Raw genomic sequence first — 25,521 nt, forward strand, 5'->3', positions numbered from 1 at the left:
ACTAGTATGTATAAGGTAAAAATTGACCCACTTAATAAATTACACTATTCATCAATTCATACCTCATATAAGTGCAAATAAATTCCTATGACTAGACTATTCACACACTTTAAGTAAATATATTCCGAAAATTACCCATTAATTAAAATACCTTTTAAAAGTACGAAAATGTATTTTAGCGAAAATGAGATCAAATGGATCATTATAAAACAAAAAGAAATTGAATGGTCTTAATTCTTGAATGTTAGTGGGGCCACGTTGAGGGCCCACTTTTCAGAAATGGCACAGACTATTTGCTCCAACGTCATCATACACACACATGGCAATGTGTAAATCCAATAGCCTGCGGCTCGTTGGAGGCACGTGGACTGAATAAAATGACAGAAATGACCTTGGTCGTCCCTCTCTTCACATTTCTATATGGTAGAAAAATATCCAATAATGCAACTTCTCTTTTTATATTATGCTGCCTAATCATGTTGAGCACTCCTAACTAGCTAGCATAATCAATCTTTGAGACTTCACTACTTACAACTTTCCTCCCATCTTCCTTCTTTTAATCACCTCTCATAGCTCTTTTCTCAATTCTTCCTTTGAAAACAAAGAGCACCTTTTCAAGTATACTTGCATGGTGCATCAATAGTTTTACTATATATATGATGGTTGCTCAAATCACTCAAGGGGAATCATCTAGTTCACAATCTCGATGTATTTTTGGATCATATGACGTTTTCTTGAGTTTTAGAGGTGAAGAAATGCAAAAAAGCACATTTACAGATGATCTTTATGCAAGATTGAATCAATTTGAAGTCAACACATTCTTGGATGATGATGATGGAGTTCAGGTGGAATCTTCCTTTGAAATTGTGAAAGCAATAGAAGGCTCAAGGATTTCCATTATAGTTTTTACAGAAAACTATGCTTGCTCTAAGTTGTGTCTTGATAAACTTGTGAAAGTTCTTGACTGTGGACACTTGGTTCTACCTGTTTTTTACAATTTTGATCCTTCTGAAGTTCGCAAACAAACTGGGAGTTTTGGAACAGCCTTAGCAAGACATGAAGAAGAATTTTGTGGTGTAGAGAAGGTGAAGAGGTGGAAAGCTGCTTTGACTAAAGTAGCAAATTTATCAGGATGGCATTTGGAAAATGTTGCACAAGGGTACTGTTTATTGCTGAATTTCTTTTATGTTATGCTTTTTTTCTTCTTTTTATAACTGTTGTCCAGGCCAACTTGGGTGCTTCTTGATTATTTCATTGAACACCAGCACGGATATCGGGTAACTGTGCCCGCCAAGGTTTAGGTAGATGAAAAATTTTCAGCCTCTATTGAGATTTGAACTATGATCACCCATAGTTTTCACCAAACTTTATTGACTGATGGGCCACACCCTTAGGTGTAGGAGCGGAGGGAGGTAGGGCAATGAACCCCCTTTGGCGGAAAATTACACTGTTTATACATGGTTAAATTTATTTTTGATGTATATATAGTAAACGTTGAACCTCTTTGGCTTCTTCGTGTGTTTACTTTTTCATATTTTGAACCCCTTAGTTAACAGATAATTTTGTGATGATAGAAGAATTATGATGTGATGAGAGAAGAATTAAGAGGCACCTCTTTTTATAGCAGTACTGATGAACAAGCCTTAGTTAACATATATTTTTTGTGCTGTTATGTGTTTGTTTTTGCGTTAGACACATGCTGAGTAGAAATGCTGGAATATTTATATATTTGATGTCATAGTATATCAGATCTTGATACATATAGGATATAGAACTAATAGACATGCCTTGAAAAAGATATATTGCAGTTACTGTTGGCTTGTCTTTTCCTCTTAGGTGGTTTTGAGCATATAAATTTTGTTTTAGGTAACTAGAGTTGTACGTTGTATAGAGGATATTTTAGATCTGCTTACTGATATAATTTGGGAAAGAAAGAATTTATCCAACTTCTTTAGTTTATGATGCTTGTTAGGGGTATTTGCACAGTGAAATGAATCAAGCTGCTTATTTGTTTTCTTTTCATTGTTATATGTCTGAAAATACACCTAAGGTTGTTCTTTTTGTTCGTTTTCTGTTTTTGGATTGATGACAGTTATGAGTCAAAATTCATTCAAAAGATTATTGAGGCGGTCTTATGGGAATTGAATCGTAAATATATGGATGTTGCAAAGCACCCAATTGGAATTGATTATCGAGTTAAAAATTTGTATTCAAAATTATCCAAAAGCGCAGAGGATGTTGTCATGGTTGGGATCTATGGAATTGGTGGAGTAGGTAAAACCACCCTTGCTAAAGCTATGTTTAACCAAATCTACAAACAGTTTGAAGGTAGCTGCTTCCTTGCTGATATTAGATCAGAAGCTTCAGAGAAACATGATGGCCTACTTCATCTACAAAAGAAACTTCTTTATGAAACCCTTAAGAGTGAGAACTTCAGAGTCAACAACGTCCACAGAGGAATCAACTTGATCAGAGAAAGATTGAGATCAAAGAAAGTTCTTATTGTTCTCGACGATGTGGATAGCAGGAGCCAACTAGAAGCATTAGCAGGAAACGGGGATTGGTTTGGTTCAGGCAGTAGAGTTATCATAACCACTAGAGACGAGCATTTGTTAAACTTGTTCAAAGTGAATGAAAGATACGAGGCTTGGGGATTGAACAACGATGAGGCTATGCACCTCTTTAGTTGGCACGCTTTTCAAAATCCAGTCCCATCAGAAGAATATGTTGAGGTTGCAAAAGGCATTGTAACATATGCTCGGGGACTTCCATTAGCTCTCACAGTTTTGGGTTCTTCTTTATTGGGAGAATCAATTGAAGAGTGGCGGAATACCTTTGAGAAGCTGAAACGAATTCCCAATGATGACATACAAGAACAACTCAAAATAAGCTTTGATGCACTCCCAGATGATAAGGTTAAGGCCATCTTCCTAGATATTTCCTGTTGCTTGAGAGGAGTGGACAAGGATGACGCCGTTACAATATTAGATGCTTGTGACTTTTTTGCTGAAGCTGGAATCCAGGATTTGTTAGATAGATGTTTGTTAACAATTGATATAAACAATAGATTAATCATGCATGGCCTAATTCAAGATATGGGAAGAGAAATTGTCCGTCAAGAATCACCAGATGAAGCTGGGAGGCGTAGTAGGTTGTTCTTTGAGGAAGATGTTTCCGATGTACTCTTGGGAGACAAGGTAAAGCTTTTATTGTTGCATTGTCCCCTTTACTTATGTTTATGAAGATCCTCAAGGTTTTTGTTTATACTTTCTTACCTATATGGATATTAACTTAAGCAAATCTAATTCTGAGTGTTGATCTTGTTAAGTTTAGATCAAGTTTTCGTAAACCTATCTTCTGTATTTTGCTCATTGTGGTCGCATATTCTTGTAAAATGCTCTATATCCATGTGGATTATAATCTGACCAGCACTAAACAACATTTTCCTTCGAACCAAATTGCAGGCAACAGAAGTAGTAGAGGTAATGATGGTAAATTCGCCAATGTTCAAGGACATGCAGTTAAGCACAAAAGCATTTGCAAAGATGGTCAACCTTAGACTACTTCAAATTGATAATGTGCGTCTCAAAGGAAAATTTGAACATTTACCAAACAAGCTCAAGTGGTTGCGTTGGAAGCATTGTCCATTGAAGTACATAAGATCTAAGTTTCATCTGGAGAGTCTTGTTGCTCTTGACATGTCAGAAAGTAAATTTGAAGAATTCAAAGCCAGTCTAAAGGTACCTTTTCATAAATCTCTTTTGTTTGTGACATTCTTGACTGGTCTGATGCATACCCCTTCCCACCCACTTGGCCGACTTAGGTAAGCAGGTCGTCAGTTTTGTTCACTGGGACCATCTAAGAATAGAAGATTCATAAACATCATAGTGAGAAAGAAAAAAAAGGAATAAAAGCTTTCTTATACATTGATTCCCTTAATCTTTTCTTTTTGGTGGTTCTTGTCAGTCGTTGAGAAGTTTGAAGGCCTTGAATTTGAGTTCTTGCGAGAATCTTAAAAGAACACCAGACTTCACTGGTGCACGCAGTCTTCAGAGATTGTTACTAAATAATTGTTCAAATCTGAGTGAGGTGCAATCATCAATTGGAGATTTGGAGAGTCTAGTCCAGTTAAATTTGTTGTGGTGCAGAAAACTCAAGAAACTACCAACAAGTATCTGCAAGCTCAAATCACTCGAGACTTTAGTTTTAAACTGGTGCTCAACCCTGCGAGAATTGCCTGATGACTTGGGAAATTTGCAGTCTCTCAGAAAGTTCTCGGCGACAAGAACTGGAATCACAAAGCTTCCTGCTTCCTTTGGATGTTTGAAGAATCTTGTTCATTTTCATATGGGAGAGTACGGAAGAATTGCTCCAACAACTAAATCCCAGCGTTCATTCCTTCCTTCTTGTGTAAAGCCAAAAGCATCAGGCCTTGAACATGTCGGATTTCTGCCTCCTTCTATTGCAAGTTTATGTTCCTTGGAGGAACTGTTTCTTGCTTCCTGCAATTTGTCTGAATCAGATATCCCATGTGAGATTGGTCTGTTATCCTCTTTAAAGTCCATAGACTTGAGCAAAAATAACTTTCATACTTTACCCTTTAGCCTTCTTCGACTATCTAATCTATCTGAACTAAGATTGCGAGGTTGCAAGAATCTTCAGACACTCCCGAAACTTCCTCTTAATTTAGAAACAATCAATCTAGAAGATTGTACCTCAATGGAGAAATTACCAAATTTGTGTCAGCTGTCTGAGCTTGAAGAACTCAAGCTGGAAGGCTGCGTGAGTCTTCAAACACTTCCTGAACTTTCTCCTAATTTGCAAAAGCTATTAGCTAGGAACTGTGAATCGTTGGAAAAACTGCCAAATTTGTCAGAGTTAGGACGATTGGTCATGTTAGATGTTGACAATTGTGTAAAGTTGGCTGAGATTCCTGGCCTCAAGAATCTCGAATCAATACGATCCATTACAATGATGAAGTGTTCGGCGAGTCTGGCAAATCATTACATAGAAAATTTCTCCAAGGTGAGTCTCTTTTTTCAATCTTTTTCTTATCAAATGAGGCCAACACAGGCAAAATTGGATGACATGTCTTATAGACTTGTTAAAAGCCAAGATTTTCCTCTCTTGTTTCTCTTCATCCAATAAATAGCAGATCATATAAGTGTGTTGTGCAATGCAGGGACCTCACATATATAAAAGTATGGATCTATACCTTGAAGTCGACGAGATTCCTGATTGGTTCAGCCATCAAGTATCCGGAGGTTCAGTATCTTTCACCATGCCAACACACACAGAACAAGAATTCATTGGAATGTTCACATGGGTAGTTTGGGTTGTTCCTGGACGTGATCGGAGTCTTACCCAACTAACAGTCAGCCATATAACCGATGGTCGTGTGTATTACTCGACCTCTCCTCCTATGGGACACTCAGGAGAGTTCTCAAAGGTAACATACATACCATCTAATCAATTTGAGTACCAAATAGAGAGTGGAGAACAAGTTGAGTTCTCGATACCAGAAGGGTTCCTCTCCGGCTCTACTGGGATGAAAGTAAAGAGATGTGGAATACATCTGCTGCTTCAAAATCAAAGTGGTCATGATCAAAGTTCAACAAAAGAAATTGAAGTCATTGATATTCAGAAGAATCTGAAAGGAATGGAGGTAAGAACAGGCTGCAGATGAGTAATAAGTTGCATTGCAAAAAGTTGGAGCTGCATGGTTGAGCAGACGAATTTTTTTTAATCTTCCTTCTGTTCATGTATCAAATGTGCACAAACTATAATTTACTGTTTGCTTTTCTTGAAAAATATCAAAGGAAAACTCTGCCTGATTTGAGATCAGATCATCGTAGATGTAATACAGAAAACTATGCTTGCACTAAGTGAAACATATCAGTTTGGTTGGAGATATGTTGGCGCACAAATTGTTCAGCTTAGAGAGCAAAAACAATGCATTTTAGCTTCTTTGGTACATCAAGGTCTATAAATAATATCTTTTCATTCCATTGTGATCCAACTTTGAGAAAATGAAATAGCAATAGCCTTAGTTTAGCTCTTAGTTTCTATCTGTTTTTTCTATTCTTCCTTGACTACATATCATTTTCCTTCTCAGTTCGCTTTGATTCATTCCAAATTCAGATTGTAACAATTATCTCAAGGGTGGAGAAGATCTTAGAGAAACTCTTAATTCTGCTAATGACAGAGAAACTTGTACATGATTTAGAGTTGTTTTGAAATGATTCACAAAAAAAAACAATCCAAATAAGGGTATGTGTGTGAGCAAAGCAAATATTGTGTGAAATTGTGATTTAATTAATAGCTTGGAGCTATAGATTGTCTTCCTTTTGGTGTTATGTAACGAGTCTTTTCTAGTTGAAAATATGAACTTTTGCTATTTAAAGAGGATATCATATGCTATGCTTTTTTTTTTTTAGTTAAATATTGTCTCTATTGATCATTGATGTGCAAAAAGTTATCACATGTTATGTTTGACAGTAAAGTGTGAAATTGTATTCTTGCCTCATCTTATTAATCTTCTGAATGAGACTTTCAGGTTTTTCCTGTTTCAATCATTCTAGTTTAAATCCCTTCTTCAACTATTTTCCTCCATTAAGGTTAACCTATTTTCGATTGAACTGATCTCTTAGATCTCCTTTTGATAATATTTTCTGTTGCATCAGTATTGCAGCACCAGCACTACTATTGTTCAACAGATCAAGAGGATACTATTAGTCTATTACCCAACATGCCATATTCCCATTTTATCTTTTTCTCATTTTCTTTACCTTTGTATTATTTTTTTCTTTTTATCATATTGTAAGCAATAAAAGTCTCAATTATTATTATTATTATTTGTCTTGAGAACCAGTGTTGATAATGTCTAATGACATTTGGTTAAGTGGATAAGACAGAAGATAGAAGATGAAATGAGGGCACTAAAGAAAGGTAGAGGTGAAGAGCAAATTGATGGATATTGAATGCACAATGACGGTCGAAAAGGGACCTAGCGATGGTATCAAATACTTCTTCTAAGAAATTTATAAATACCATTATTATTATAGCATGATCACGGATCACCTAATTATCTTTCTATTGATCAAGAAAGACTTTAATATTCAATTCAAGTCTTTAAACCTTCCCATTAGTTTTTGACTACGAGTACTAAGGTAAATTATTAAAATTGAAATTATAAATGTTATTAATGTTTTTGTCAACTTGAATTAATATTTATGTCATTCTATAAAAAAAAAAAAATTACTTATTAATATGGAGCGTGCTGAGAGACTAGTAAATGTACACGGGTAATCTCTCGTTGTTTTGTGTTGAAATAAAAATTTCAGTTCATTAATAAATCGTGTCAGTATTTTAATAGCCATCTGCTGCGAATTCAAATTAATCAAGACCCTAATATGAATATTGAAAATCAAATGAGAAATCAAAAAGAAATCACGTCTCCTTCTAAATGTCATATTCAATCAGGTCTCTCAACAGCTCAAATCTTATAATTATGCCAAAAAATACCTATGAGACTCTGTCATTCATCTTAATCGTGTCTAATTTTTGAGAATGATGTTTCTCTACTTTTTTGGCTACTTAAATATGTTAAACTGGATCAATTATCGGTAAAATAATTTTCTTTTTTTAGATAAGACTCCCTTCAAAATAAGGAATAGGTTCACATAAATAAATGTCTAACCAAGAGAGAGAATTTATCGGTTTGCGTCTTCGATGGGGAATGGATACGCAGGTAATTAGTTTTGGTGAGTTATTGTCTTTAGAACAACAAAAGCATATCTAGTGTGATCTTTTTGTAGCTATTTTCAAAATGGGTGAAAATCATTTATACCCCCAACTTTACTTTAAAAATCAAACTCTCCTCTCAACTTTGAACAATAGTCATTATGCCCCCTTTATTCTGATTGACATTTTTAAATTCCTATTTTACCCTTACATTATCAACTTTTTTCTTCTTGTTTTTTAACTTTTTAAAATCAAGATATTCTTCATTTTTTTAATCTATGTAACAAATTTTCTATAAAAAATAAATATTATCGTCTGGGTGAAAAAAGGCGGGAAATATTAATTTAGTATATAAGTTAATAATATTTTATAATGAAATAAATTAGCAGAATAAAAACAAAAAATTTTATTAATAACAATCAAAACTCTTAAAATAACTGAAAATAACAGGTAATAATAGCTTTATAAATATATTTTAATGCAACTAATACAAAAAAAAAATACAATAAAGGCAAATTCTTAAAAATTATTTATTTGCATTGTAAATGAATTTTAAATTATAATTTAAGAAATATTTCATTAATTCAACCAAAACTTGTTAATTTTTATGGACAATAGGGGATAAGAGAGACGTTAAATTTAATTATACATAGATGTGCTTGTACGTACATATACTTAATGCATATGTAGAAATAATTTATAAATATTACTACTATACTTTAGTAATAAAATTTCAAGTTACAAAATATATATATATATATATATATATATATATATATATATGTTACGATTATAAAAAATAGCACTAGATTTCATGGCAAATTCATAAAAATATTATTCCACTTAATATGTTAATGAACTTAATAAATTTGTAAATACCTAAGTTAAAAAAAAATTACATATAATATAAAAATGTATTATATAAATGGAGGATTGAAAATAACAAGGACGAAATAGACATTACATAGGATAAAGGGGAAGAATGACTATTGTTCAAAATTAAGAGGGGGTTTTGATTTTTAAAGTAAAGTTGGGGGATGAAAATGATTTTCACCCTTTTCAAAATACATAAATACAGTTAATTAAAATGGCTAGTTTAGGTACATCGCTTAATTTACTGTGGCGAAATATTAAATAATTTCGAAAAAACTGACTATATCTTAAACATGAGAAAAGGCCATAAATAGTCCCTTATTTATGGGAGTAGGTCTAAAATGGTCCCTTAACTATATATTTACCGGTTTTAGTCCTTTAACTATCCAAAAACTTATCAAATTTGGTCTTCATCTATTTTTTATACAAATAGCGTACAGACTCATAAACCTTCGTGAGATTAATCGTTAAACCATTCCTCAGACCTATATTTCTCTCTCCCTGCTTCTTTTTCGTCAAGTTCCTCTTGTTAAAAAAAAAAAAAAAAAACCGGACTTACATTCCTTAGGAACTTGGAATCAAACCCGGGTATGTTCCTTGGCATTAAAGGGCTTTACCACTAGACCACTGATATTTTTTGTTCATATACTTACAATGATTTAATTTATACTGTTTTTTCGCTCTAAAAACTGACGGACTCTGTCTCCATCGGTTTTTTTATAAAAAAAATAAAAATAAAAAAACTGACGGACTCCATCGGATTATTTTAGAAAATAATATAACAAATAATTATATTTTTTCGCCCATTTTTGTGCAAAAAATAATCGACGCAGTCCGTCGGTTTTCTTAAAAAAAAAAGATTTAAAAAAATTATTGAAAAAACCGACGAAATCTGTCGGTCTATCCGTTGGTTTTTTCCATCGGTTTTTTCCGTCGGTTCTTACCAGTTTTTTAGTAGCGTTTGAGAAGAATGGTATAGAAATTTTGTGCCTGAGTTTGTCTTTTCGAATTTTAGAGATTCGAGAGCGACACCAATGCCAGAATGCTTTTTAAAAAAAAAAAAAAAAAAAAAGAGGAACTTGAGGAAAAAGAAGCAGGGAGAGAGAAATATAGGTCTGAGGAATAGTTTTAATGATTAATCTCATGAAGATTTATGAGTTTGTACGCTGTTTGTATAAAAAAATAGATGGAGACCAAATTTAATAAGTTTTTGGATAGTTAAAGAATTAAAATCAATAAGTATATAGTTAAGGGACCATTTTAGACCTACTCCCAGATGTTTAAACAGTGCCACTAATATTGGCTATTTTGTGCACTCGGTGTCTCAGGCAAAACAAGGAAGAGATACAAATGCTGTCCGTACCGTCCCCTCACCGAAAATTAAGCAGAAAATTATAAGTTAAAAGTAAGCAAGATTTCTATCTTTGGTTTATATTTTGATATATGGTTCTACAAATATAAGCAATTGGGTTCTCAATATTATTAATACCCTTCAATCTCAAACTAAATTGATTTCATATGAGGCAGTAATAGCACCCAAAATTTGAACTTTATACCACTCACACCCACCAACTGTTTGATTATATGTCTAAGGGAACGGCAACTCTGATTTATGTGAGAATATTATTGCTTGTATATGCTTTTCTGTGGCAGTAATAGCACCCAAAATTTGAACTTTACACCATTGAACCCACTAACCATTTAAGTATTTGGGTTCAAAATTGGATATTTTCATATGTATAAGTGGTGATTTGGAAATGGCAACTCGGGTTTATGTGAAAAAACAAGGAAATGGGTACTTGAATTTGGTTAATTTTCATATTGGGAGAAGTTTTTCTCTGTGGTCAATGAAGAAAGATGCAGATCTTGAAGCTGCATTACATAGAAACCGTCGATGGGTAGTGAATAATCAGATTAAAAACATTATTATGAGATGTCCTAATCAAGTTGCATCAGTAAAATATTTGCAAAAGAAGTTCAAGACTCTTGATCTTCAAGGTAAAGCTCTAAATTGGCTTAAAAAATACCCGTGTTGCTTTGAAGTCTACCTTGAAAATGATGAGTACTATTGTGGGATGACTAAAAGAATGATGTTTTTGAGTGAAGAGGAAGAGTCTGTTAAGGATATGCAAGAACCGGTATATGCGGATCGACTAGCAAAGTTGTTGATGATGACCCGTGATCAAAGGTTGAATGTTACGAAACTTAATGAATTGAGGAGAAATTTTGGATTTCCTGATGATTATCTGCTCAGAATTGTACCTAAGTACCCACAAGTATTTCGAGTTGTTAACCACACCGGGAGACGGAGTTCGATGGAGATTGAACTTACAGCCTGGAATCCTGATTTGGCTATTTCTGCAATTGAAAAACGGGCTAAAAAGGATGGTCGAGAGCCATGTTTTCCGTGCTTGTTGCCTCCAACTTGGGTCAAATCATGGGAAAAGTTTGAAGATTTTAATTCTAGTACTCCATATATTTCACCTTATTCAGGACTTGATAGTTTGGTGGAGGGTTCAAAGGAAATGGACAAGAGAACAGTAGGGCTGGTGCATGAATTACTGTCATTGACCTTGTGGAAAAAAGCATCAATTTTCAAATTGAGCCATTTTAGAAGAGAATTATGTTTACCGGAGAAACTAAATGTTTTTCTGCTCAAACATCCTGGAATATTCTATGTTTCTAACAGATACCAGATCTATACTGTTCTTCTGAGGGAAGCATATAATGGGTCTGAACTGATCGAAAAGGACCCTCTTATTGTTGTCAAGGAGAAGTTTGGAGAATTAATGCAGGAGGGACTCCATGAATATAACCGCAGACATTATCTATTAAATTTAGAAAAGAAGAGGAACAGAGGCATGATAATGCCAAAGCCAGAGAAAAGGAGGAACCAAAAAAGCGACGAAACATCAGAACCAGATAAGGAAGGAGGAGATCTAGGTGGCATATTTGATCCGGAAGAGAGGAAGCGGTTTTACAAAGTTCTGTTTGATGACAATGCTCCATAAGCAACGGAAGAAGTAAACTTATCCATAAGCTCTGAATTTCTATTATTTCTCTGCTTTGTAGGACCTATTTTCAATCTGCCAGTCCTGCTATCTTACTTTGCACAATCTAATGGTTGGGAAAGGGTGAAATAAACTACTTTCTCTGTCCCAAATTGTTTTGGTACTTCCTAATTTTGGCAATAATAAATACCAAATCAAGAAACCATAGTTTCATTCAGAATTTCAAGTGTTCCTCAACTTCTGTTTCAATTGAAGCACAAATCAACAACCTCTCTTCGAATTTTCTGAAACCTCTACGGACTCCCCAAAGTTCATGTTTTGTTCAAGAATTTCTCTCCACTTATTGGTGCAGCTGCTAGTGGAATTGCTGGTGCATTCACATATGTGTCTTCACCCACTTGACACTATCAAAACTTAGCTTCAAATTGAAGGGGCATCTGAGATTTACTGTGGGACAATTGATGCCATTGTCCACACTTTCCAAAGCAAAGTGATAATTGATTTGACAGTAGTGTTTCTGCTGTAATTTTTGGGTCCACTGCTTCTTCTGCTGTGTATTTCCGAACTTGTGAGTTTGGCAAGTCAATCTTGTCCAAATTTATTACAATACCCTTCTGTGCTTATTCCATCAACAGCTGGTGCAATGGTGAATTTAGTGTCATCTACTATAATGTTGCCAAAAGAATCGATTACTCAGAGGATGCAGGCTGGGGCTAAAGGGAGGTCTTGGCAGGTATTGATGAGAATTTTGGAAAAAGATGGAATCTTGGGGTTGTATGCTGGATATAGTGCTACATTGTTGAAGAATTTGGCTGCTGGGGTCTTGAGTTAGTCATCGTTTTGAGTACTTGAAGGCCACAGTATTGAGTAACACAACTGGGAGCATTTTTTGCCATTTCAGAGTGCTTGTTGTGGGGGCACTGGCCGGTGCAATATCAGCTTCACTAAGAAACCCTTTGTATGTGGTGAAGACTAGGTTGATGACTCCATTTCATTCTGAAGCTGCCAATAAGGTTGCTGCTGCTATGGTCACTGGCATCTCTGGGTACTGTGAGACAGATATTTAAAGAAGGGTGGTTTACAAGGGGAATTGGTCCTAGAGTACTTCATAGTGCTTGTTTTTCAGCTCTGGGGTACTTTGCATTTGAAACAGCTAGTCTTACAATTCTGGATCAGTATCTGAAGCATAAGGAGCTAGAGACTTCGGTTCCTGCAGAAATGCAGATGCAACCCAGGCCAATTAGAGCGTATTAGTATGGTTCTTAAATCCAGTTATTAAACTTTTGGTAAGTGGTCTTCTTTCTTATTGTTTTCCAATCATATCTCTGTAAATTAGTGTCTTCACAAGTTGGAACCTTACAAATTGGCTTGCAAGGATGTCTCTGGATTCAGTTTGCTCATATTATTCGGATATGTATATCTACTTTCCTGCTTCTTTTTTCTCTCTTATGTAAGACAAACAATTGAGTGCAGTTTAGTGAAATTCTGGTTGTGAAGCAGCAAAATTTTTACTAATTGGATCTTATATATTCCATCTTTTTCAGAAATCAACTTAACAAAACTAAAGTAAGTGTCTTCTAATTTTGTATGACACTTAAGGTATTAGTCTAGTAACGGTTTACCTGACTGATAATGGAAGAACATCAATCTACTGTTGAATAATCAATTTAAGGATCATGAAGTTGTACAAGAGAATGCCTTATTTTTGAGCTACACATTTATAGATTGAAGGATAACAAAAATGGAACAGATAGCAATGAAAAGATGGATATGAACACTATTGGTTGGCTTGCTAGTTGACAGAATGACTGTGTTACTGTTACATACCTATTCAGAGGAAATAAGAAAACTTCCCAGGTAACAGGTTTTTTCTTTATTTTTTGCTTTTCTTTCATTGAGTGGAATACAATGGAATATAAAGTAGCCCTACTGTTGACTACAGTGACTGTTTTCTAGTGAGTTGTTGTAGCCAAGTCCTGCCTAGAAGGATGCATGTCTTCCAGGTTGACCTTTGAATCTGTGATGTGGTTGGTGCATGCATTCATTTCGTATTAGCGTGGGGCTGAATTGGTAATATGTTTAACCGTCTTTACTTCCTCTATTGCCCTACTATGATATGTCTAATGCAGAGAATAGTTTTATTAGTCAATTGGACCTGAATGACATTTGAAATTTGTCTTTTTTGATCATCGCCAGTCCCTTAGAAGATGTCCTTAAACTTTACTATTAGGCTGTCCATTTGCTGGATGTTTCCTGCATACCACAACAATTTTCATATAGCATCTTCAGTCATGACATGGAATGCGTAGAATTCCTCCAAAAGCAGCAGGTACTGAGCATCCCTTTAAGCAACCATGTAATGAAAAAAGGAACAGACAAGAACTGCTAACGCCAGCCAAGAAACGCCTTGAATTCCATTAAGGATGTTATTTAGGGGATCTTCCTCCATGTCATTTACTGCTTTCCAGAGTTCCCTGCTCGCATATAATTTGGTGTGCACTCAGCTCAGGGATGTACTTTTTATCCATTGTCAATTTCTAGGTCCGCATTAGTTCCATGTGATACTTGGAAAGAGGATATCCTAACGGATATTTACCCACCTGGGCAGTCCCTATTTGATCAATCTGGTACACGCAATTGCTAAAGCGGTGTTGACTGTCAACCTTCTCTTGTTTACACTTTCTAACATGAATGTTGGGTTCTTCATACCAGTCTTGAACCCTTGACCTAGTGGAAGACTTTGAAATCAATAAGCATCTACTCAACCTCTTGTAATCAACAATCTCCTGTTTACAACTTTTATGGGACTGAAGGTGCAAGCGCCTGACCTTTAGGGGATCAGATAGCCTCTGTTAACATAGTCCAATTCATAGCTAGTTATGTTTTTTCTTTTGTGTGGATAAAGTCCTATGATACGTTATGATAACTTGCTCATAAAACAAAGTAAGAATTATACACAATTGAAAGAAGAACCTTGATGCGCCTTGACATAAAAAATATAATCAAACAACTAGTTCCATGAAAATATACCCAAAACATAATGTTACAGTTAAAATCATCCATCAATCCTTGAATTGTGTTACGAGGGTAATCTGTTGTTGGTGAAGATACCCTTTATCATCTAACATGGTTCGTTTCCTCTTTGACCTTCGACCCGCCTCCCCTGAGACTTTCTTTTTGGACATCCGGACTATAACAAGTAACCTTGGGGAATACCAGACATAAGACATTACGTTTTAGGATGAGTGGAAGTGCATCGTTTTCTGATTTTGCCTTCTAGAATTTCATCTTAATGTTATCTTTTGAATAAAATTTCATTTTACTGATTCAAAAAGAAAAAAAATGTGAAAGTGCATCTTTGCAGTTTTGTTGTTGGAATTCTGCCTGTATTGGCTAACAGTTGGACCTGGCAATTCAATTTGGTCCCTGAGACTTGGGGAGAACATTATAATGTGGATTGCACATTCTCATATTTCTATGCTTTCGAGTACATTTTCCAAGAAACAGGAATGGGATAGCGAATATTTCTTCAAATTGTTAAGGAACATAGACCGGAATTTTTGTTCATTTTTGTTAATCAAACTGGTCATTAATGGCTTAAACAGATGCGAGATATTGCATCCACAACATATTGCTAAGTGTTGCATTGCTGGCCCCATTTTGATATTGCATCAACAATTTGTATTAGAACACAATGTTCCTTAACATTGAAGTTGATTGGGCCTGATATCGCTTATCAGTAAAATGTTTATCTTTTCTAGTGATCGTCTAGAAATATTGTCAAGAAGGTGGGGTGGGGAGGGGGATTTAACGTGATTAATTCTTTATTTAAGTTAAATACCACTGAATGTAATGATTATGTTAGCGTTATAGTTCACATAGTATTAACTGGAGAAATGTTCTTATATTCTCCCCCCCCCCCCCCCCCCCCCCCAATGGCTTATACTCATTTTTCAGTTAATATACTGATCAAATGACTGAGAAAATCATACAAGCATACTAGGCAATGGTAATCAACAAATTACCATGAAACGCTATGCTTCAGCTCCCTGGGCCTATAAACTTCTCCATCTTTCTTTTTATGTTTACTACTGAAACCATCTTGTGGCATATATTGCTTCTCAATCAAAAAACAAGAATTATCGGAACTTTCGTTCTGGATAAATAGTTTAACTGAAATTCATGTCCAAAATTTTTAAATCAATAGTCGTGCTCCTGTGATCCAAGTATTTCTTTGCATTAATAATCTTGTTCACATCCAAGATTCTTGTTTGTAGGGTTGTACAAAGAAAATCGACAAACCGAATCAAACCGAAAAAAAAAAACGAAAAACGATTACCGATTTGGTTTGGTTTGGTATTGAAAAAAAAAAAAACCATAATAGGTTTGATTTGATTTTAACAAAAAAAAAAAAGTCAAATCGAGATCAAACCAACCTGATTATATATATAGAATTTTAAAATTATTTTATACATATATAATTTATAAATATTTTTATAACTCTATCAGCTTCGTTCATGATGCACCTTCTGTTTAAGAATTGGTCCGACAACTGATTGTACAAGTTTTAATGCAAGTTTGAGTTATAATATTTTTGTTCATTTAGTGATAGGCTTTTTGAATAAAACTATAAGGTTTTATGTTTAAGAATTGCTACGACAACCTCGGAAAAAGTTTTGGTTTCCACTTTCCACCCATAAAACTACAAGGTTTTATTTTTTATTTTGTGCCACCCATAAAAATACGGTTTGATTTTCATTTTTGTTCTCTATGTAATTTGCCACCCACAAAAATACGGTTTGATTTTCTGTTTTTTATATGCAATGTGCCACCCATAAAAAATAGTTTTCTTTGTGTTTACGTTCCAAATCAATAGCAACCAAGAAGCTCAAAAACTCGAGAAAAATTAATCAAAGCTAGATACTTCTCAAAATTAATTCAAACAAAGAACTACTACTCTTCAAAATCCAAACTACAAATTCGATTCAAACAGCATTAATACTAACAAGACATAACCAGAGTTATCCAAATTACAAAACATTTCTTCTCTAAATTGTTTATCTCTCTAATTAGACTTTTGAAGTTTTCCTTATTAGGCGTAGTCTCAATAAAAGTGTGTAAATAGGAATTGTTTTTAGATATATTACAAGAACAAGCATTTTAAAAAAAGTTTATACCATTAGGATTAGTGCTGCTTCTTCATCACTGGTGGCTTTGTATAACTTGTAAATTATAAGGTGGGGAGCTCTAGGTAAAAGGACTTTGACCAAGACTCAATTGAGGATCTAGACCCAAGTTTTAATTCTTTAATATATAGATCCCTTAGGATCAGTGATAATTAATCTAATCCTCATTAAGTAATGTCAGAAACCAACCCCAAAATTCTGAGAATCATGAATTGATCCAAAACAATAAATAATAAAGTAAAGCGAAATAAAAATATTAAAATGTACCCTCTCTCAACCCTCATTCCCGTGCTATTTTTCTTCCACATTCTAGATCGAAAGAACATCTGAAATACTTAATTGATAGCCATTATTAAAATTTGAGCTTTGAGCTTTAAGCTTGAAAAAATCGAATCTGCCAAGGATGATTTATTTCAAGTTGCTGGTATACATTTTTTGGAGTCTGAAGAAGATTTAAGGTGGTGTTGGGTGGAATTTCAAATTTGTTATTGAAGCTGAAAATGAATATTTCAGATTTATGTTTAAGGTTAAGGTCTATAATAAATTTATATTATATTTATACTCAACCACTCTAACTAACATGCGTGTTGAGTGAAAGTGATAGTACCTTTTATAGTTCTTATTAGGCACAATTTTTCATTTCAGATTTAAGTTCAAATTTTAAGGCCAATAATAGATTTATATTGTATCTTGACTAAACAACTCTCTAATTGACGTACTTATATGATTTAAGTGAAGAGGGACCTTTTATGTGAAAAGCGTCAAAAAGGCTCTATGTCCTTGAAAATGGCTATGATTAGCAAAAGCAGCCTATAATTTATACTAAATCAGCTGCATTGTCCGTGATCATCTTCTAAATTCCAAATACCAAACCCCCAGAAAAACCAATAAATACTCATTTTTCTTCTTGAACTTATCATGTTGACATTAAATGGTGCTTAAACAATATGTTGACGACATATTAATATAAACACTATTCTTATTGAAATATTACAATCCTTTTATTATCATTCTCAACTTTACAAGTCCGTACACTATAATCCTTGGATATTATAGACAGAGGCGGATCCAGGATTTTAAGACGACGGGGGCACCATCAATAAAAGATGCGTGTTAGTCAAAGCATCGACTTCAAATCCTGGGTCCGTCTCTAATCACAATTTTCTGCAACATCGCATCATTTGAAAATTTTGGTAAACACTCGTAAAACCGATGTAAAACATATATAAATGAAATGACATAATTGTTTAGAACTCGCTCGCTGGCCTGGTGGTTTGGTATCAAGTTATACACATTAGGTTCCTTGTTCGAAACCTGTCAGCAACACGTTTTGTTCCTTTTTTTTTTTAACTGTCATCTTAAAAAAATGTTGTAGTCCGGACTCGAACTTGGGTCGCACGCTTTTGCACAAGGAGCTAAGGGACATGCTTATCAACTGACCCACTTCAACAGATATTTTTGAGAGGTCCTCTTAAAATATATGGTAATTTTTCAAGGTATATACACATATATACAGAGTTTTTCTCGAAGTTAAAGGGGACACATGCCCCCCCCCCACCCCGCCATGTAGGTCCGTCCCTGATTATAGAGTGTGTAATATATAATTATGAAGCATGTTTCATGTTGTTACCACGTAGTTTAGTCACCAATTATAATATAGTTAAGAACATTTCATGTTGTTCACATACATTTATGTCACCAATTTCAAGTAGTTAATATGTAGTTATAATTATTAACAAGTCATCACAACATTTTCATTAACATATGGTTAACATTACTCATTGATTATCATCATTAATTAAATCACCAATTTCATGTTGTTAAAATATTGTTCGGTCACTAGTTTCAGTTTTATACTTTAGATTGTGATACGCTCAAATTACACCTACTAAATGGCGTAAAACGGATGTTATCAAATATAGTAACCCAACTAAGTTAGGGTCGAATCCCACAGGGAGTAGGGTGTGAAAGATTACTAAGGTAGTTGAGTACTTACTTGCGGTCTTCTTTCTTATTCCGGTGAGTTTGTAAAAGATTATTTTGTTTACTAACTATTTTTGCTTTGGTTGTAATTAATTGGATTAAAAAGAAACCAAGGTTGTGTCCCCCTTAGATGAAGTGTAATGCTATGGGTATTGATCTTGATATAATTCTAATGAATTGTTATACGAATGCACTTAACCTCTAATTGACTCCCTAATATTTCCAATAGTTAAGAAGTATTTCTCTTTATGATTTTCTCAAATATAAAAGAGTTCGTATGAAGAACGGTTAATATGTGCCAAGTAAAATCCTCTTATTCCTAAGTGAATTTATTAAACGAGGATTAGCGCTCCGACTTCTTGTTACTTGTTCTTGCCAAACCCTAACTTATTTTTCCAAATAAAGCAAGGTTTATGGCTTAAGTTAATGTTTGCAACCATCAACTAACATTGAAGAATAAAGAAGAAGTAAACCCTAACAATCCATTATGCATATATCAATCTCAATTATCCAATCATATAACACTCATCATTGGGTTCACAACCTTATTATTAAATTTAGCTACTCATATTGAAGAACGAAGAACAGAATATTAAAGAAGTCATAATGCTTGCTATTGATTAAAGAAGATGACAAGTAATTGTCTTATTCACCAAAAAGCTCCAAAAACAATGAAGTATTCAATGCTAAGAAAGGAAAGTAATAATATCTGACCAAGAATGCCCTACAAGAACCCTACATTAGGTATTTATAATGGTCAAGTCGTGGAAAATATTGTGACAAAATTGCCCCCGTCGGATCAATATACGGACCGTAAATATTATACGGTCCGTAAAATCTTCAACTCTAACCATAAAATCCCATCTTGACGTCTAGTTCTACGCTCCACTTTGACGGACTGTAAATATTTTACGGTCTGTAGATCCAGACCGTACATTCTTCTCCAAGTTTGAGACTTCCTGTTGCTGATCTACGATAGGATCTACGGACCATAAATAATATACGGTCTCCGTACTTTCTGTCGTGAATTTCCTTTCAAGTTAGCAGCTTTCTGTTACTATCTACGGTGGAATTGACGGGCCGTAAATGATATACGGTCCGTCTTTTGCTCCGTGAATTTCACAGCTTCAGTCACTTTTATTTTTGCACTTCTTTTTAATCTCTTTTCACAAATTTCCCCGACTTTCGCCATTAACACAATAAATACCTGCAACATGTCAAAAACACATCAAAAACACAAATTTGCTTCAAAACAAGTGAAACTCGCCGTTAAAAAGCATCAAATGTGCCAAATTACACGGCATATCAGATTGTCACATTTTTTTATTAAAAAACACTATTAGGTTGTAGTAGTTTACAATAAATCAGTAGATTGTTTATAATGCAGACTAAAGTTATTAAATAATCAATAACAAGTCATCACAACCTTTTCATACATATTGTCAACATTATTCATCAATTATCATTATTTTAAATCATCATTACGTAAAGTCACTAATTCCATGTTGTTAACATATTGTTTAGTCACTAATTTCAGTTGTATACTTTAGAATATCACATTTCTTAGTAAACTATTATTTTTTAAAGTAAAAGTTATTGTTAGATTGTACTTAATAATAAATCAGTAGACTATTTTTTATAATGGGCAGACTAAAGTTATTCTATAATCAATAATAAGTCATCACAACCTTTTCATTAATATATTGTTGTTATTACTTAAGTATTAATTAACATTATTTTAAACCATTATTACATTAATAATAAGTCATCACAACCTTTTCATTAATATATTATTGTTATTACTTACGTAATTAACATTATTTTAAATCAACATTACATTAAGTGTCACCAATTTCATGTTGTTAACATATTGTTTAGTCACTAATATCATTTTTATACTTTACAATGTCACTTTTTAAATTAAAATAAAATTTATTTATTTTTAGCTTTTGAACACTTTTCAGTTGGTTCTGGCCTGAAGGCAAACATGGAAATGAGCTCTCTCTACATAGCTGGGGTAACAAGAGAATTTAAAGATCAGCTGGTGGAGGAACTTTAATGCTCTGAGAACAGTCTACCATTTAAATATCTAGGGGTCCCGTTATCCTCTGGAAAGCTGAATGTTAGTCAATGTATGCTCTTTGTGGAAAAGATTGTTGCTAAAATCAGGTATTGGACCTCCAGATTCTTATAATACTCAGGTAGACTACAACTCATTAAAAGTGTTCTATTTGAAGTATAGACATACTGGGCACATGTTTTCTTGCTTCCAAAGAAGGTCAATAAGTTGATCACCAGTGTATGTAGACAGTTCCTATGGCATGGCACTAAGCAAAACAGCAAAAGGGCACCCGTTGCTTGGGATATATTATGCCAATTGAAGTCCACTGGAGGGTTGAACATCATTAACTCAGTACTATGAAACAAAGCTGCACTAGGCAAGTTGCTTTGGATTGTTGCAAAGAAAAAGGATAAGCTTTGGGTACTTTGGATTCACAGCATATAAATCAACAGGAATGATTTGCAAACAATGGATACACCCCAGCAGGCAAACTGGTTAGTCGGAAAAAATTTGATGCAAGGTATAATAATACTACTGGGCTAACAGCTATAGATAATTACACAAGTGGAGACAAATACATTATCAAGAAGCATACAAAGCAGTTGTACCTGTCTGGCCTAAAGTTCCCTAGAAATCATTAACACTGCTATCTGGTATGCTTCCTAGACATCAATTCATATGGTGGATGGCAATTCAAAGGAGACTGACAACTGTGGACAAGCTACTTACATGGGGAATGCAAGTTGAACAAGAATGTGTTCTTCGTGAAGAGGATAGGGTGGAAACACATGATCACTAGTTTTTTCAATGTCCCTATTCTCAATTTATTTGGCAGAAAATGTTAAGTTGGCTGCATCAGACTAGATCAATTCAACAATAGGATGCTGAAATGTCATAGATAGCTCAAAGAGTTAAAGGCAGAGATCCTGTCTGGAACATCACTGAGGTTGTATTTGTTGTTGTTGTTTACCACATTTCGATTGAGAGGAATGCTAGAAGATTTCAATAGAAGAGGAGAAGCAAAGAGGAAAGAGTTAAGGAAATAGTTCTAATGGTTCACATCATAGGACCAAAAAAGAGTCATTGGTTGCCGATTCTAGCCCAACTAGATAATTATCTTTGCTAGGTTAGATAAGCAGTAGTTAGTTTATATTTCCCAGATTCTAATTTTGTAGATCCTATCTCAAGAGTCCTGTGAGCAGGGGTGTAAATACTTCCAGTTGGTTGAATAGAAAACTTTTACTTTCGACCAATAAAAAAAAAAATATATATATATATATATATATATATATATATATAAATTAGTAGAAAACTATTGTTAGGTTGTACTATAATAAATCAGTAGAGTGTTTATCATAATGTGCAAACTAAAATTATTGTTCAGCTTTAACCTCAAATCTGAATCGATTTTTAGGTTTTTTTTTAATGAAACGGTATGTTTTTATTTGAACTTGAAATTGTATCGAATAATTAGCTATATTTCTTATTTTATATATATAAAAAAAAAGTGGAAAAAATACTGACTAAACCGAATAAATATACATGTATAAAATATATTCTATGTGTTTAATTTAAAAATACAAATCATTAAAAAAACTACCTTAGGACTCATAGAGGATTTTACAAGATGCCTCACACGTGCATCTCATGTCAATAAATAAAAAAAATCCTCACATGTATTATTAAACACACAACATTTCAAAACAAACAATTACTAAATTGACTAAACGTTTACTTCTTTAAAATTATAATTCAAGTGATATTGTTGTCATGGATGACTTCATGGTCAAATTCTCCAAAGCAATTTATAAAAGAGGCAGTGAAGGCAATAGTTTTTGTTCTTAAATCAACTTTTAGTTCCTGCTCTTTACGTCGATTGTGCAACTCTTTGTCATTCCATCAGTATAGGTTGCCTATGCACTTATCCAATCTTGGGGGCCGAAAGCTTGTACTTATTATTGGATCTATACTTTCCCTAGTTGGAAGCGCCCTCATGGTTTGGTTCTCAAGTAATATTGTAGCATCAGCAGGGGTGGCGTTCCTAAATCAGGTTAGTGTTTTTCTTTTTAATTTTTCATTTATACATTTGTTTTCTCAATATCTTGTTGAAATTAATATAAAATTTAAAAAATTTAATTCTCTTACACTACATATCATACTTGAAAAATTTATAATTTTATAGGTGATTACATTCATATGTTTCAAGATGAATGTAGGAGATGCGCAGCACGGATCTCACTTATTTTTCAATTTTATGATACTATGTGGAAGCACCATAACCAACGCCATCAACATGGCAGCAGCCCGTGACCTCCGATCTGGATGGCATTGGTCCTTTTGCCTGTTGTGGACTTTTGGCCTTCCCACTCATTCCATTGTCTATCTTTGTTAGTGAGTCCTGAGGATTCTCATTAAGAAAGGGCAAACGGCCGAGGCAAAAGTGTCCTTCGGGAGGATACGCATAAATGGAGTGAAAGCAAAGTTGCGGGACTTAGCAGGCTTGATAGAGAAAGAAGGCAAGGTGAAATGCAAGAGATTGTCACGTTCACTACATTTAGTGGTTAATATAGCGTCCCAAATTCTACAGCGAGTCGTAGGTTTAGACTCCATGTTATTCCTCAGGCCTATGTTGCTTCAATCCATAGGATATTCCTACCATGCCTCCTTTCTTGCGTCGCTCATTGCTAGAGTCGTTCGAACTAGAGTTATCGGAATTACTTATTCGACTTACACCTTTTTCAGCCGACGGAGGACACTGGTTTCCACATGTGTAGGCAGTTGCTAGCCCAGACATTTTTTCATCTCTTTTCTTGGTTAGATTTCTCTTAAAGATTTCATTTTTTTATTATCTAAATTAACATATCCAAAAAAATTGCCTTATTTTGACTTGGCACGAAATTTAAGAAATAAAGGTGAAATGTGTAGTGCAAAATAAGCCTTAGATATTTGTGTGGCTGTAAATCATCTCATAAAGTTAAATTGTTTCTAAATATAGAAATGTGTCAATCTTTTTAGGATAACCCAATAAAAAAAGTAAGATAATCTTTTTGAGACAGAGGGAGTATAACTTTTTTGTACATTTCTAGGTTTGTTTGCTAGGTGTCTTCCTTTCTAGAGGAGATCCTATCTATCATCTTTGCTGACAGAATCCCGATATTTCCATATCATTTGTCATTCCACTAATAAGTTTGTATTCATTTTTAAGTGGACCTATCAATTGGACTGGAGCATCTTACCCCCAAAGGAATCACACTACTGGGGCATCTTTGGAGATGACCACGTCTTTATTCATGACACTAGTCATGAACCCAGTGATTTTGTGGTTTCTTTGTGTCATGAAATCTTGGATCTTCGCCTTTTTGGCTGCCGGTGCTCTATGCTTGAAAATCTTGATATGGATATTCTTAGCATATCACCCTTTTTATATCTTTTATAATACTCATTTTTGTTCATTCATGTCTATATATATGGGTGTCAAAATTGCTTTGAAAATCGACTACCCAACCTAAACGAATGGATTTTTAGGTTCTTTTTAATGAAACCGTGTTGTTTACATAAATTTATAATTGTGTCAAATAATTAGGTAGGTTTTTCATTTTATAAAGAAATACCAAAAATATACTGACCGAATCAAATAAATATGTATAAAATATATTTTGTATAATAAATTTAAAAACACAAATCATTGTAAAATTACATTGCGCCTCAGAGAGGATTTGACAAGATGGGTCGCGCATGCATTTTGTGCGTTATATGTGCATCACACGTGCATCTCGTGCCAATTAAAAAGAATTTTTTTAAAAATACATATTTATTATTAAAACACAACATTTCAAAGCAAACAATTACTAATTTCACCAAACGCTTACTCCTTAAAGGTTAGATTCAAGTGATACTATTACCATGGATGACTTCATGATCGATCTCAAAAGCAATTTACAAAAGAGGCAGTAAATTCAATGAGAAATAGTTTTGTTCTTATATCAACTTTCAGTTCCTGCTCTTTACGTTTATTGTGCAACTCTCTATCATTCCATCAGTATAGGTTTTCTATGCACTTATCCCATCTTGGGAACTGGAAGCCTGTACTTATTATTGAATCTATACTTTCCCTAGTTGGAAGCGCCCTCATGGTTTGGTTCTCAAATAATATTGTATCATCGATAGAAAAAAATTTACAATGGAGAGGCATATGTATGACATGGTGTGTGAGGGACTATTTAATTGAATTATAATGCGGGACCCACCACTTTATCCCCTCATTCTCCTTCTTTTTCGTCCTCTTCAATTTCTCTCTCCTCTTTTCCTCTTTTTTTTCTCATTTTCTGTTTTTCATTAATTTTTAAACCCTTTTCCTCTCTTCTCATTTGCTGTTTTTCATTAATTCTAAAATCAATTCTATTATACATAGATCAAAATTTCTTTAAGATATTCTTCCATATCGTTATCCAATTTTTCAATTTCTTCTTAATAATTCAGTTAAACTCCGAACTACCTTAAAAGAAAATATTTGGCCTTGAAAAAAAATGTTTTAAATTAAAATACTGATAACTAAAGATGAAATTTAGGATACTTCAAAAAGTTTTTTTTTAATTCAAAACCACATAGCATGAAGTTGTTGGTGCTTTATTAGCAAAATCAAGATATTTACACAAGTAGACCC

General features: G+C 34.0%; 2 protein-coding genes and 1 pseudogene across 2 annotated transcripts; all 3 read left to right on the top strand.

The window, feature by feature from the left end:
* The first annotated feature begins 468 nt into the window (after nt 1-468).
* LOC132627316 (disease resistance protein RUN1-like) lies at nt 469-6,006 on the top strand. The gene is made up of 5 exons (XM_060342587.1): nt 469-1,159; nt 2,093-3,197; nt 3,465-3,740; nt 3,967-5,025; nt 5,183-6,006. The coding sequence occupies exons 1-5, from the start codon at nt 657-659 to the stop codon at nt 5,684-5,686; spliced, it is 3,447 nt and encodes a 1,148-aa protein (XP_060198570.1). The 5' UTR covers nt 469-656; the 3' UTR covers nt 5,687-6,006.
* A 3,909-nt stretch (nt 6,007-9,915) lies between these two features.
* Nucleotides 9,916-13,132, top strand: LOC132627317 (protein WHAT'S THIS FACTOR 1 homolog, chloroplastic). The gene has a single exon (XM_060342588.1). The coding sequence runs from the start codon at nt 10,374-10,376 to the stop codon at nt 11,625-11,627; it is 1,254 nt and encodes a 417-aa protein (XP_060198571.1). The 5' UTR covers nt 9,916-10,373; the 3' UTR covers nt 11,628-13,132.
* On the top strand, nt 11,916-13,132 carry LOC132628931 (protein MITOFERRINLIKE 1, chloroplastic-like; annotated as a pseudogene).
* Nucleotides 13,133-25,521: the final 12,389 nt, after the last annotated feature.

Source organism: Lycium barbarum, chromosome 2 (assembly GCF_019175385.1).
Source record: "Lycium barbarum isolate Lr01 chromosome 2, ASM1917538v2, whole genome shotgun sequence".
Lineage (NCBI taxonomy): Eukaryota > Viridiplantae > Streptophyta > Magnoliopsida > Solanales > Solanaceae > Lycium > Lycium barbarum.

Coding starts and splice junctions, on each gene's coding strand:
- LOC132627316 (XM_060342587.1), top strand. CDS start 657: ATGATGGTTGCTCAAATCACTCAAGGGGAATCATCTAGTTCACAATCT. Junction 3,741..3,966: donor AATTCAAAGCCAGTCTAAAG/GTACCTTTTCAT, acceptor GGTTCTTGTCAG/TCGTTGAGAAGTTTGAAGGC. Junction 5,026..5,182: donor ACATAGAAAATTTCTCCAAG/GTGAGTCTCTTT, acceptor TGTGCAATGCAG/GGACCTCACATATATAAAAG.
- LOC132627317 (XM_060342588.1), top strand. CDS start 10,374: ATGGCAACTCGGGTTTATGTGAAAAAACAAGGAAATGGGTACTTGAAT.